General features: G+C 50.3%; 1 protein-coding gene across 1 annotated transcript in view; it reads left to right on the top strand.

Annotated features, from left to right (window-relative positions):
• The window catches only part of BTBD16 (BTB domain containing 16), a 45,514-nt gene that overhangs the window by 15,415 nt on the left and 17,815 nt on the right, over positions 1–12,284 (top strand). Inside the window, exons 6-8 of the mRNA XM_061192575.1 lie at positions 665–779; positions 5,632–5,701; positions 6,487–6,617. Of these exons, the coding sequence (XP_061048558.1) occupies positions 665–779; positions 5,632–5,701; positions 6,487–6,617 (316 nt within the window). The remainder of the gene's footprint in view (positions 1–664; positions 780–5,631; positions 5,702–6,486; positions 6,618–12,284) is intronic.

The raw sequence follows: 12,284 nt of genomic DNA, 5'->3' as shown, positions 1-12,284 counted from the left end.
TCCCCCAGGGGGCTCCCTTGGGCTCAGCCCCTCCCCATCCCATCCCGGCCACCTAGAAACACCTATTAACAGGTGTAACGTACTGTGCTGTCACATGCCATCAGGAAATTTATCCACATAATAATTATCCACACCAGTTGTCCTCAGAGCCCATGGGACTACACTACAGCGCTATTGGGGATCAGGTAGAACTCGGAATAAGCTGAGTCCACGGACTAGCAAATTTATCCTGGCTCGTCCCAGGAGTCCTTAACCTTTTTGAAGACCCCAGACTCTGAGGAATACCTGCTGTAATGATGTCATCTCCAGAGAACACAAAACACACCTCATGCACACAGCATTGTGCACACCTTGGGGTGGCCACCTCCCCGCACAGGCCACAGACCCCAGGTTAGGACAGAACCCCTGAGGCGCAGACTCAGGACAGGCTCACGGAAGATTCTTTCACAGGAGCTCCATGTTCTTTAGCTTCATCCTCAACTCCTTTGGGGGGCTGGGAGCCCAGGCAGCATCTGTGCCCAGGTCAGAGCTGTTGCCTTTTGTCTAATGCATCCCTGACCCCCAGCTCAGGGACACTCATCCAGCAGGGAGGGCACCTGTGCGTGAGGGATGCGGGGCTGCAGAGCCCCACGCTGACGGCTGGCCCTCGATGCTGCCTCCCCAGCCTTCGCCGTGGCCCTGAAGAATCTCTACCTGCGCGAGGTAAAGGTGAGCGTGGACGACGTGCTGGGTGTGCTGGCTGCAGCCCACATTCTTCAGTTCTGCAGCCTGTTTCAAAGGTAAGGAACCGTGGCAAGGCGCGGCCAGGGCCAGCCCCAGGTGGGATCCAAAGGGGCCCTCCTGGCCCATCTCATGGAGCATCCCTCTTCCGTGGGCTGGGACATCTGGGGTTACTTTGCATAGAACACAAGTTTGAGTCGGCCATTAATGCTTATGGAAAGTAAATGAACCAAATGGAAAAGCACTGATGGGATTAATTTTTCTAGAATATTTTGTCCCTTCTCTTGGGCTTTTTCAGGGATGTGTGCTTACTGCACTCACGTCCTGAACACAGAGGTGGTATCTTATCACTCTTCGAGTTCCAAATTCCTGATGCAATTCAACAGAGAGGAGATTTAGGGCAGGGATGCTCTGCCTGGCTTGTTTCACCACCTTAAGCCTCAGTTTCTTCATTTGAGGGAATGAATGAATGAATAAATGAATGAACGAACATCCCATCTTAGCCCAGAGAGGACATCAGCTGCTCTGTAAAAGGCAAGGGCAGGATCTCTTTCCAGGGACCTTGCAGGTTTCAACTCACTTTCTATAGAATCCATACAGCCACATTCAATCCCAGAGATTTTTTTGAGTTCATGCCTCATTCCTGGGGGCACCTGAAATGACTCGGGCCAGATCCTCAATCTGGAGCATCTCAAAGCCTCGTTGGGGATGCAGATGCCCCATGAACCCAGGGACACAGGCTTTCAGAGGCCTGGACGTGGCCACAGAAGACACGCGGAGGGGACCAGTCTTGAAAAAGCACTCCAGTGTGTCGGCCTGGCCAGACTGTGGCGTGGGTGGCTGGCTGTGAGAGATGGGAGGCCCGCCGTCACAGACAGGACAGGTCGTGTAGAGTCTCGGGGAGAACCAAGGAGTCTGGCCTTGACCCTGAAGGTGATGGGGTAAAGTCTGGGTTTTCCTGAGAATCCCCACTCCCCTTCCATTGTGTGTCACATGACTTCAGCTCCGCATAACCTTGTGACTGATAATCACTACTAAATCACAGCTTCTGCACGCATGCATTTCTGAGCGGCTATTTCCCGGTGCTGTGCAGGAAGATATCTCTGGCCCCAAACCTGGAAGGCCAGCTTCCCTCTTGGAGTGGGGCATCTGGCCACCTTCTGTCTGTGAGCCTCAGCTGCCCTACGGGAGGCCCAGATTCAAAGCCCCATCTTCCTTCCGGAACTGTAGCCCTGGCTTATCTGGGGTGGAACCAAGAATGGCAGATTCTTCATTTCCTTCCTCCTTCACATGCCTTGTCTTGAATGCCGGAGCAGGGAGGGCTCTGGATACTGAGCCAAGCCTATCATTCCACTGACGAACAAACCTAGGCTCGCCTGGGGCTGATGGGCCCTGCCCGAGATTCTACAGATAATTGTGGTGGGGCTGGAATCCGAGGCCGGAGCTGGTGGGGCTGGGATCTGAGGCCGGAGCCAGGCGGGTCTGGCACACAGCTGGGCTGGGTCTCGCCTGCCTTTGAGAGGCTGATGGTACAGTTGGCAGGGGTGTGGCAGCGCAAGCTTCAGTGTGTGTGTGTGTGTGTGTGTGTGTGCGCGCTCGCGTGAACAGAAATGCCCCGGGTCACTCTGATAGCATCACAAATCCAGGTGCTGGATGGGATCCCAAAGGTCATCTTGGCTGAACCCGCAGCCAGTGCAAAATCACCCAGATGGCTGCTTGAGTCTGAATCACGCACACTTGAGGCCGCCCATCTCTAGGGGATGAAGTGTGTGCGTGCGGGTTACACAGGGTGCTGTTTGTTAGACTCATGCATCAATGTCTGCTTTGGCACAACTGGGATCATGGTTGTTGGTTGTTGCCTGCACACACACACACACGCACACACACACACACACACGACCTCCCTAAGGGTCACTTGGGTCCCTCCAGGCTCACAGGGCTGAAAGGGCACTTCCTTCTATGCAGGGCTGAACTCCATCTGTGGGCAACTGCCTGGTGCCCTTAGAACTTCTGCAAGTGGAAATTCCCACCCTCCCTGAGCCCAGAAGCAAGTGGCCTGGGTGGCCCCAGGGCTTGCTTTGTGTCCTCCAGGCTGGGAAGCCCAGCCAGTGAGTCAAGGGGGAGCACAGGTGAAGATGTCAGCCTCCTGGAGCACTGATTTCTGCATCCCAACTTCAGACCCAGCTAATTCTGCCCGTGCATCTCTACTGGCAAAAACCCGCTCCTACAGAACACTGTGCCTGGTGAGGTGTGGGACCTGAACCTCGCACACAGGCCCTTTCACACCTGGTTTCCCCCTTGCTGATTGGTGAGCTCGGCTCACAGTGAGGCCAGGAGCCCCAGGAGGAGAGGAGTTTTGTCTGTACATGGCAGGTATTTCCAGAAACAGCCACAGAGGCTGGCACAGAGGAGACACTCGGGGGATGGATTTATGCTGGGAGGGCTGCTTCCTGGCAGTCTCTAGTTTCAAGGGGGGAGTGTTGGGAGGAGGCAGAGGTACCAGGCAGAAGGAGGTACCTCTGGAAATCAAAGCAGAGGGAGCATGTGAGGAGAAGCAATCAGGGAGACTTCCAAGAGGAGGTGGCACTTGAGCTGAGCCTGAAAGGATGCCAGTTGTCAAAGGGTGAGAGAGAAGAGGACTTCAGGCAGAGGAGAGCATAGAAACTGGAACGTGCTTGGCCCCTAAGACCCAATGTGGCTGGAGTTGGGGAGGGGTGTGGAAAGATGAAAGGAAAGGTGGGTGGGGAAGTTAGGGTGAGTGCAGGTCATGCAGACCTCAAAGGCCATGTGAGCAGGTTCTACCTGGTTCTGCCAGCAGAGGAGAGCCTGAAGCTTGGGCGGGGAGAGTGACCAGAGCCCCTCTGTGTTTTTGGCTGAGACCTTCAGGATGCGGTGGGGACGCGGGAGGCTGGTGTGGGCAGGGAGACCTGAGCAGAGGCCCAGGTGAGAGAGAGGAGGGTCTGAACTAGGCAGGGGAAGTGGGAAGGGAGGGGAGGGGGCAGGTCTTCCAGGAGACGGTGAAGATGTAGAATTGACGGGACTCAGCAATCTCACCTGCCAGCGTGCCTGAGAGATGACAGCAGAGTCTGGTGTTTACCCAGCACAGATTTTTCCAATACTCAGGACAATTCCTTATAATGGGTATGATCAGTCTCACTGTGGTGAAGGGGCCATCCTAGGATCCAAGGAGGGTGGGGTGTAAAGTGCCTTAACCATGACCAGATTGTTTTTCATTCATTATTTCTTGCCTTGTTCTAGTAAAAGTTTTTGGTGGCTTAAAAGAATACATAAAAGAACAGGGCACAAATTGTTCAAAAAGAAAAGAAAAGAAAAAGGAGAAAGGAAAACAAGGCTGGAGAAGCTAAAATTACATAACCAAACCTACACTCTATAAGTGGACCATACTTTTGACTGTGAGCTCCCTAGCAGCTAATATGAAAAGGGAAACCTGGTCAATGACATTAGATAAAACAAAGAAACCAAAAAATGACTTGGGAGATAAAACCCTGGGTGTCTTCCTCAGATGACATTGAGTGATGCGATGATCAATGTCCTCAACTACATTCACAGAGTAAATGCAACGATAAATTTAATAATGTTCTTTCTTGATATTGGCAAAGTCTTCACTTCAAAATGCAACTGAGTAAAAGCTATTCTTCAGGGGTGTGGGTGTTGGTGGTAATGAGCTCCCCAGCTCTCTGCTGATCTGGCTTAATTGAAGAATACATTTTAGAATATGTGCAAGACTTACCAGATATACTTAAAGCCTTTGTCCAAGAGCAACATGTATCTCAACTGAGTTTAGGATAACCATTGAGTAATAATGAGTTCAAGATTTTGCTTTTGTATGAGAGCTCAGTAGCTATTCTCTGGTGCCCTGTTTGATGACATGAACATGCCTTAAGAAAATTGTGCTGGAGACTAATCTCAGCTGTGACAGGTGAGTCACTGAAACTCTAACCCAGCATATCCACCCCACCACACACCCTGCCCACCCCAGCTCATCTCCTAGTCCTGCTCCCCCTCACTGCACTGCATCTGGGATCTCCTTGATGTTCCTTCAAAGTACGGCCCCTGTCCCTGCCTCAGGGCCTTTGCACATCCTGTTTCCTCTTCTTGGAATGCTGGTCTCCCAAGTCCTGGTCTGAACAGTTCTTTGTTCTCCTCCTTCAAGGTTTAAATGTCACTTTTCTGATCATCCCCCCACTAGGTCAGATTCCCCCTTTTTCACATTCCTATGGCACCTTGTTCTTTGACTTTTTAACCCTTAACACAACTGTAATAATGTGGTTACATGTCTAAATGTTTATTTAACGTGTGTTGGGCCCACTGGCTTTGTTCTTTGTAACCCAAGGGCCTCGCAGGGTGCCTGGCACATAGTACCTGCTCAGTAAATAGATCTTTGATGAGTAAGTGAAGCAAGTAAATGAGGCCTAGTCGTGAAAAGGACGGAGATTTTCATCAGAAACTTGCTTTTTGAATCTACTCTCGTACAGAGAGGAACAGGTCTGGAAGCCCCTCTACAGCTCCGCAATGGTCTGTACAGGAAGAAGATACCTCCAGCAGGGGGTCAAGCAAATGGTCACCCTGGCTAAAATTAAAACTCAGTAAGGCACCTTTAGGTGCTTAATCTCTAAACAGTAATAATTCTCCCTGGTGCCAAGGCCACGTTGTTTCCTTCAGAAGGATTTGACCTGAGGCCTCACCTCCCTCAGCCCAGGGCTCTTTGCAACAAGCCTTGCGGGTCTTGTCCTCCAGCCAAATGTCCACATCCCTAAAATAAGGCTCCTTTCCTTCCCTTCCCTGAAAGGTCTCTGCTGCCGGCGCGGAGTTGAGGGAAAACCTCTGGGGCTGCCCACTTCCCTAAAAGCAGCCTGGGGGCCTCCAGGAACAGCAGTTGTCTCTCTGCAGGTGTGTGACCACGATGATGAACGGACTCACGCCGAGCACCATCAAGAACTTCTACCTGGCCGGCTGCAAGGTGAGAGCAACCTGGACAGGGCACGTGGCACCTGGGGGGCCCTCAGGAGCGCCCAGACTCTGGGATTTCACGCACCAGGCCCAGCTCCAAAAAATCTGATGCCACCAACCTAACAGTGCCAAGTGAACAATCTTTAAAAATCATTTTATGTTTAAAAGAATATTTTAACACTCCAAAAAGTAGAAAAGCTTTAATCTGGGGGTGAGGGGGTGGGGAGGGGAAAGCCAGCGTTTCTCGCCAAAACAGCAGACAACATTCCAGGACATTCTTGGTGGGGTTGAGGGAAATTTGTCCCCCCTGGGCTCAGTCAGGGTGTCAGGGTTGGCAGTAAATGATGTAATCTAACACTCTCATTATCAGAGGAGAAAACTGAGACCCAAGCGGGGCAGGGTGGGTGGGGGGGAGCGTCTGTGATCAGTCACAGACCTCAGTTCAGAGATTTCAGCTTGCAAGCTCTGTGGTCAAACCACTTACCTAGCTGTGTGACCTCAGGCAAGAGCAGGAATCTTGGAGCCTCAGTTTTTCCCTCGGTAAAATAGGAATAATAATGAACCGACCTCATAGGGTAGCAGTGAGGATTGATTTGAATCAACCTAGTGCAGTGCCTTGAGCATAGCAAACACTCAGAAAACGGTATCTGCTGCAGTTTCTGTTGTGAAGAAGCGGTTTGAGCAGGGCTGCAGCACGGCCTTCCCGAGAGCACGCGTGTAGCATCGTCGCCTTCCAGCAGAGGGCGCTGAGAGTTCAGGGACTCCTTTCTCCATGCGCTTTTCTTGCCTTTGCAGTACAAGGAAGAGCCGCTCACCACTGCCTGCGAGAAGTGGATGGAGATGAACTTGGTCCCTCTGGTGGGGACACAGATCCACCTCCGGAAAATCCCGCAGGAGCTGCTGCACAAAGTGCTGAGGTCCCCCAGGTCAGAGCTGGCTCCCAGCGAGCTGCCCCTGGGATGGGGGGAGGGAGGTGTTGGGGGGCCTGCACCCACACCCCTGCTGGACATGCCCAGTGTGCAGTGCCTTCTCCGTCCCAAACGTCCCTCCCTCCTGGACAGCCTGGCCTCGGGGGGGCCCAAACGTGGGTACTGTGCTCAGGCATGGGGAGGGGTGCTATTCATCAGAGTAGGGACCCTCGGGGTGCCCGCTGTCTCATTACCCACCTGGTAATTAATTAATTGCCTAAATAATTTTTAAAAATTGTGTCAATATTAAGACACATTCATTGTGGAAAATTTGGAAACCAGGGAAAAGGGAAAAAGGAAAAAGCTCTCACCCCGAAATCAGTTGTTTTTTTTTTAATTTTTATTTATTTATTTATGGCTGTGTTGGGTCTTCGTTTCTGTGCGAGGGCTTTCTCTAGTTGCGGCAAGTGGGGGCCACTCTTCATCGCGGTGCGCGGGCCTCTCACCATCGCGGCCTCCCTTGTTGCGGAGCACAGGCTCCAGACGCGCAGGCTCAGTAGTTGTGGCTCACGGGCCTAGTTGCTCCGGGGCATGTGGGATCTTCCCAGACCAGGGCTCGAACCTGTGTCCCCTGAATTGGCAGGCAGATTCTCAACCACTGCACCACCAGGGAAGCCCCCGAAATCAGTTTCTGTCTCCAGCCCTGAACAGCTCTAGACTCAGACATTCCACTGCCGGTATGACCTCACTGACAATTAAGGCTAAAACCCAACTCTTGGTGCCCTGCCCTTTACTGCACCCCCCGCCCAGTGTTCCTTGATGAGCTGCTCAAGCCCCTGGGAGACCACTTCATCCTCCCGCACAAGTGCAACCCATCTCTGTGGGCCTCTGCGTGGGCACCAGCCAGTGGCCAACCTTCCAGGTGTCTCATCTGGACCAGCACAGGGCCCTCTAACTCAGGGTCTTGGTCTGCTCCTGACCCCCTTGCAATTGCATCTTTAACCCAGAGGGCTTTGGCTCTGCCGATCCGGCTCCTCTGTGTTACCCACGTGGCAACCACAGGGCTTTCCTTAGACCCCGGCCAGCGCCTGGCCTTTTAGGTTATTTCCAGTGTTTCACTGATATAAATAGTACCTTCCTGACATCCTTCAATGTACATTTATTTTCATCTCAGATTATTTTCCCACAGTGAATTCCTAGAAGTGAAATTACTAAGCCAAAAGGACTTTGTTTTTGTTAGTATTTAAAAAAATATTTTATTTGAAAATAATTCCCAACAAATTAGGTAACAAGAAAAGTACAAAGAATATCTCAGTACCCTTTACCCTGCTTCGTTCAATCTCTGTCCTGTTTGCTTTATCATTTGCATCTGTGTGTGTATCTATTAACACACATTTTTTAACCCTTTGAGGGCAAGTTGCATATATCATGTTCCCTTACCCCTGAATGCTTCAATGTATATTTCCTAATAAAGAGAGTTTTTCTGATATAATCCCAATGCAGTTAACAACTTCAGGAAATTTGACATTGATGTGATACCTTACACAATGTGATGCATTGACTCGACACTGTCCTTTAGAGCATCTTTTTTCCTCCAATGCAGGATCAGGTTAGGACCACGTATTGCATTTAATTGTTGTGTCTTTGGGGGACTTTTTAAAAGGTTCTTGATACCCACTGCCAAGTTATCAAGATGGTATTCCCTTTGGGTGAATTACAAACATGAAGACAAAATTCTACGAGAAATTGTGATGGTATATTAGGAAATAAATGTTTCCTCATGCATGTGTGGTAGAAAGCGTTCCGATTTCAAGAATTAGACCTGGAAAGATTTGTTCTCCTGTTGGTTTGAATTGACTCAGTAGCTTGCAATGCCCTCAGACTTACAGGGAAATGAGGTTGGTAGAACAACGTTCTGGGTTCTGGTGTTGAGGGAGACCTCTAATCTCTGTATTATCTAAGAAGACCTCAGGAACTTGGGCCCCGAGAGCAATGCCAGGCCCTGGCAGGGGAGAGCCGGGGGCTCCCAGGGTCATTTTGCCCTGCTCTCCATGGCTTTTCCACAAGTGCAAGCTCCCCACCCTCACGGAGCAAAGGTTGTGCAACCCGTGAAGAAAAGATAAACATGACAGCCCTTAGACTTTTCATGACACTGTCCCTCCCTTGGAAAGACTGAGCTGTCTCACCCCGGTAACATTTAACCAAGGAAGGGAAAAAGAATGTCTGACCACAACCAGAGTGTTAGCGATGGGATACGCCCTAGAAAAGGCTGGCTGGGCAGGAAAAGAGGTCAAGAACATTACGTGTCAAGCGTCTAGACTCACAAGTTTGGGGAGACATGACTGATGTGGACACGGGGTCCTGCTCCTCTGGCTCCACCCCAGGAGCTGTCTGTCTTCACAGACAGTGCCGGGCTCCCTGGAGGGAGGGGAGAGCCTGTGAGGCCTCAGGCATGTCGTCAGCACGTGTGCCCTGGAGGGACCAGGCCCTCAGCTCCTGGACCTCATGCTGCCGTCTTGTCTTCCGAGGTGAACTCTCCTCGCCTGGTTGACGTCCAGCTGCCTTGAAGCTGGAGGGAGGAGGGGAACAGAGGGCATGGAAAAGAGGGGCCTTGGGCCACACCCAGTGCCCGGGGAGATGGTTAGAAATTTACAGGCTCGGGCTCCTCATCTTAGTGGCTGGTGGGCCTGACACCACAGACCGTACCTGCTTAAGAAAGGACCTTTGGGTGAATTAACTTTTTTTTTAAATTAATTAATTTATTTATTTTTGGCTGTGTTGGGTCTTCGTTTCTGTGCGAGGGCTTTCTCTAGTTGCGGCAAGCGGGGGCCACTCTTCATCGCGGTGCGCGGGCCTCTCACTATCGCGGCCTCTCTTGTTGCAGAGCACGGGCTCCAGACGCGCAGGCTCAGTAATTGTGGCTCACGGGCCCAGCTGCTCCGCGGCATGAGGGATCTTCCCAGACCAGGGCTCGAGCCCGTGTCCCCTGCATGGGCAGGCAGATTCTCAACCACTGCGCCACCAGGGAAGCCCTGAATTAACTTTTACTGAGCGCTTCTGGGTGTGTGCTGTGCTGTGTGCACTGTCCCTTTTAATCCCCACAGTGCTGTGCGGTAGGTACAATTATTGTCCCTAGGATAAGAACGATGATAAAAGACAGGGCTAGGCTCGAGCTCAGGGCTCTGGGCTCCAAGGTCCAGGTCCCACCCTCACTGCTGCACCGTCTCCTCATTTGTAACAGAGGCCAGGTTTCCCAGCAAACAACTCAGCTGGGTTGTCCCGGGAAGTCACATGGCCCCAGGGCATCTGTGTGGAAAGGCCAGCCCGGGGTCAGGGATGGAGAGTCCCTCAGCCCCCACTTAGCGTAGACTGTGACCCATCCCTCACTCGCTCGTGGGCGTGGTGTTTGGGTCTCTAAGCCTTGTCGGAACAACATCTGTCTCAGCAGGTGCTTCAGCTTCAAGGCCATTCACCTTCCCCATCCGAAGTCCCTTTGACCTCATCTTCCTTTGGGTTTTCTTTCCATCTTGTAAATGACCTGTGGTAAAACACACAGTTTCCCTGACCTCCTGGGCCTCTGGTTTTCAGTCAATTTTCTCCTTAAAGGTCACCACTCGGTGACCCTGTTTCACTCACTCTAATATTATGAAAACTTCATTCTGAATTCTGTTTTTCTGGAAGCCAAGCTCCTTGTAGACTTAGGAGAATGGAGGACTCAGAGGACTGTCTAGTTCTACCTGCACGAAAGGCTGCCCTGCAACCAGGGGGGCACGTGTCCCACCACCCCCAGGCTTCCTGTCTATGATGCAGAGAGTCTCGAGGGCTCAGGAATTCCCTGAGAAAAGCCACCGTGTCCTCCACGACATTTGGAACACCACTGGGCAGCCCCCTCAAACAGTATTTCCTGAAGCTAATGCTTCTCTGGCTAATAACAACAATACCTACCAATTATGAAGCACTTGGGGTATACAGAACACGCTGAGTGGGTTTTCAGGTCTAATTCTTACAGCAACCCAGGGAGGAATTCCTCGTGTTTTCCCCTGCGGAATGGAGATTATAGGACGTGAAAGGATTGCTCCTGCCACGCAGCAAGAGGGTTGGGAATTGAACCCAGGTCTGAGAGGCCTCAATGCCCGTGGTCATTACCAGCCCACTGGTGTGCTCTGCTCAAAGCTTTCTTATTCCTTATTGATGGTCAAGATCAATAAGGACATGGAAGGTCATATTTTTGATTATAAAAAAAGTTACAAAGGTAGGAGGATAATGCAAAACACAATTGGACCCACCTCAGCAAATGAACAGATGGTAGCATTTTGTCGTAAGTTAAGAAATAAAACATGACCAAGAAAGCAGAAAGTCAGCTGTGTGCTCCGCCCAACCCCCCACCCAGCCCTATTCCCCTTCCTTCCTCTTGGCCTCCCTCCCTCCCTAAAGTGGAGGATTTATGTGAATCCAGTCCATGAGATTTTATTCTTGTTACATATATGTACATACAAAAATAATGCACAGTCTCGTTTTGCAAAGGTTTAAATTTCAAATCAACTTTCTCATAGTGATTGCAGTGATTGTGACTTCCTGCAACTTACTTTGTTCACTAACATCACGCAATGTGTTCTCGCCGTATTGATATGTATGTACCTAATTAGCATCTTAAATTTTAATTGTTGTACAGGGCTCTGATGAATGAATAGACAACAGTATTTTCATTCCCTTCCTAATGACCTTTTGTTTTATTTTGCTTCATTTTTGCGATGACAATCAGAGCTGCAATGGACATCCTTGTTCATATTTTCTTGTTCACTTGGGCACGGCTTTCTCTATGGTCTGTGTTCAAAAGGAGATCTTTCTTGTTTATACACAGTGTTCTCAATAAAAATAGAGGACAATGTCTTGTTAAAGGCATTTTTACACCAGTTACATCCCAATGGCTACTTGTGAGCCCCAATAAACACATGTAGAACAGCCCAGATGTTCGCCTGTGTTGGAGGGAAGTTTAGGATCTCTGTGAGTTCCGTCTTGATTCAGATCATCAGAGCTCTTAGGTAAATGAAAATATGTTTGAACGTCCTCAGCGTGATTATTTCCTGTAGGAACTCATACTTTAGGGTACTAATACTTGGCCTAAAGACAGAGGGCTTTATTTCAATAATTACACTTCATCATAAAAGTAAAACCAGGGTCCTGATTCATGGAGCTCCCAATTACTCCCCTTGTGTTGGTAAGCTCCTCTTTGGTAAGATCTCAAAGAACCTTCTGGGCTTGAGGACCTCAAGCGTGGGTTCTGCACCAGAAGACACGTAGCTCCCCAGCCCAGCAGTGGTTGAAGAGTTCCTTGTGGGGACATCATACCAAGTGATTCTGTGATGTCTCCCCTCTTGGCTCACTGTTATTGCCCAGACAGTGACAAATTTGGTCACTGTCTGGCCAGAGTCAAAGCCCACGCATTGTAGGTGCCTAAAAAAAAATAAGAGGAAAGAGACCGTTCTATTGTGTCCAGAAATAGCGAGAGGGGCGGGAGGGTGACGTTCCCATTGCTCTTTGAGTCATGATTTAGCTTGGCTTCCACCCACCGTGACCACTGAAGTGGTGGTTGAAGAGGCTATGATATATTTTGAAGCCAGGGTGTATCTCCGTGGTCAGAGACAGAAAATATCAATGGGTTTAAGAAACATTGAAATGACTCAG

This window comes from Eubalaena glacialis, chromosome 1, assembly GCF_028564815.1.
Source record: "Eubalaena glacialis isolate mEubGla1 chromosome 1, mEubGla1.1.hap2.+ XY, whole genome shotgun sequence".
NCBI lineage: Eukaryota > Metazoa > Chordata > Mammalia > Artiodactyla > Balaenidae > Eubalaena > Eubalaena glacialis.
This window is presented reverse-complemented; position numbering and strand designations above follow the sequence as displayed.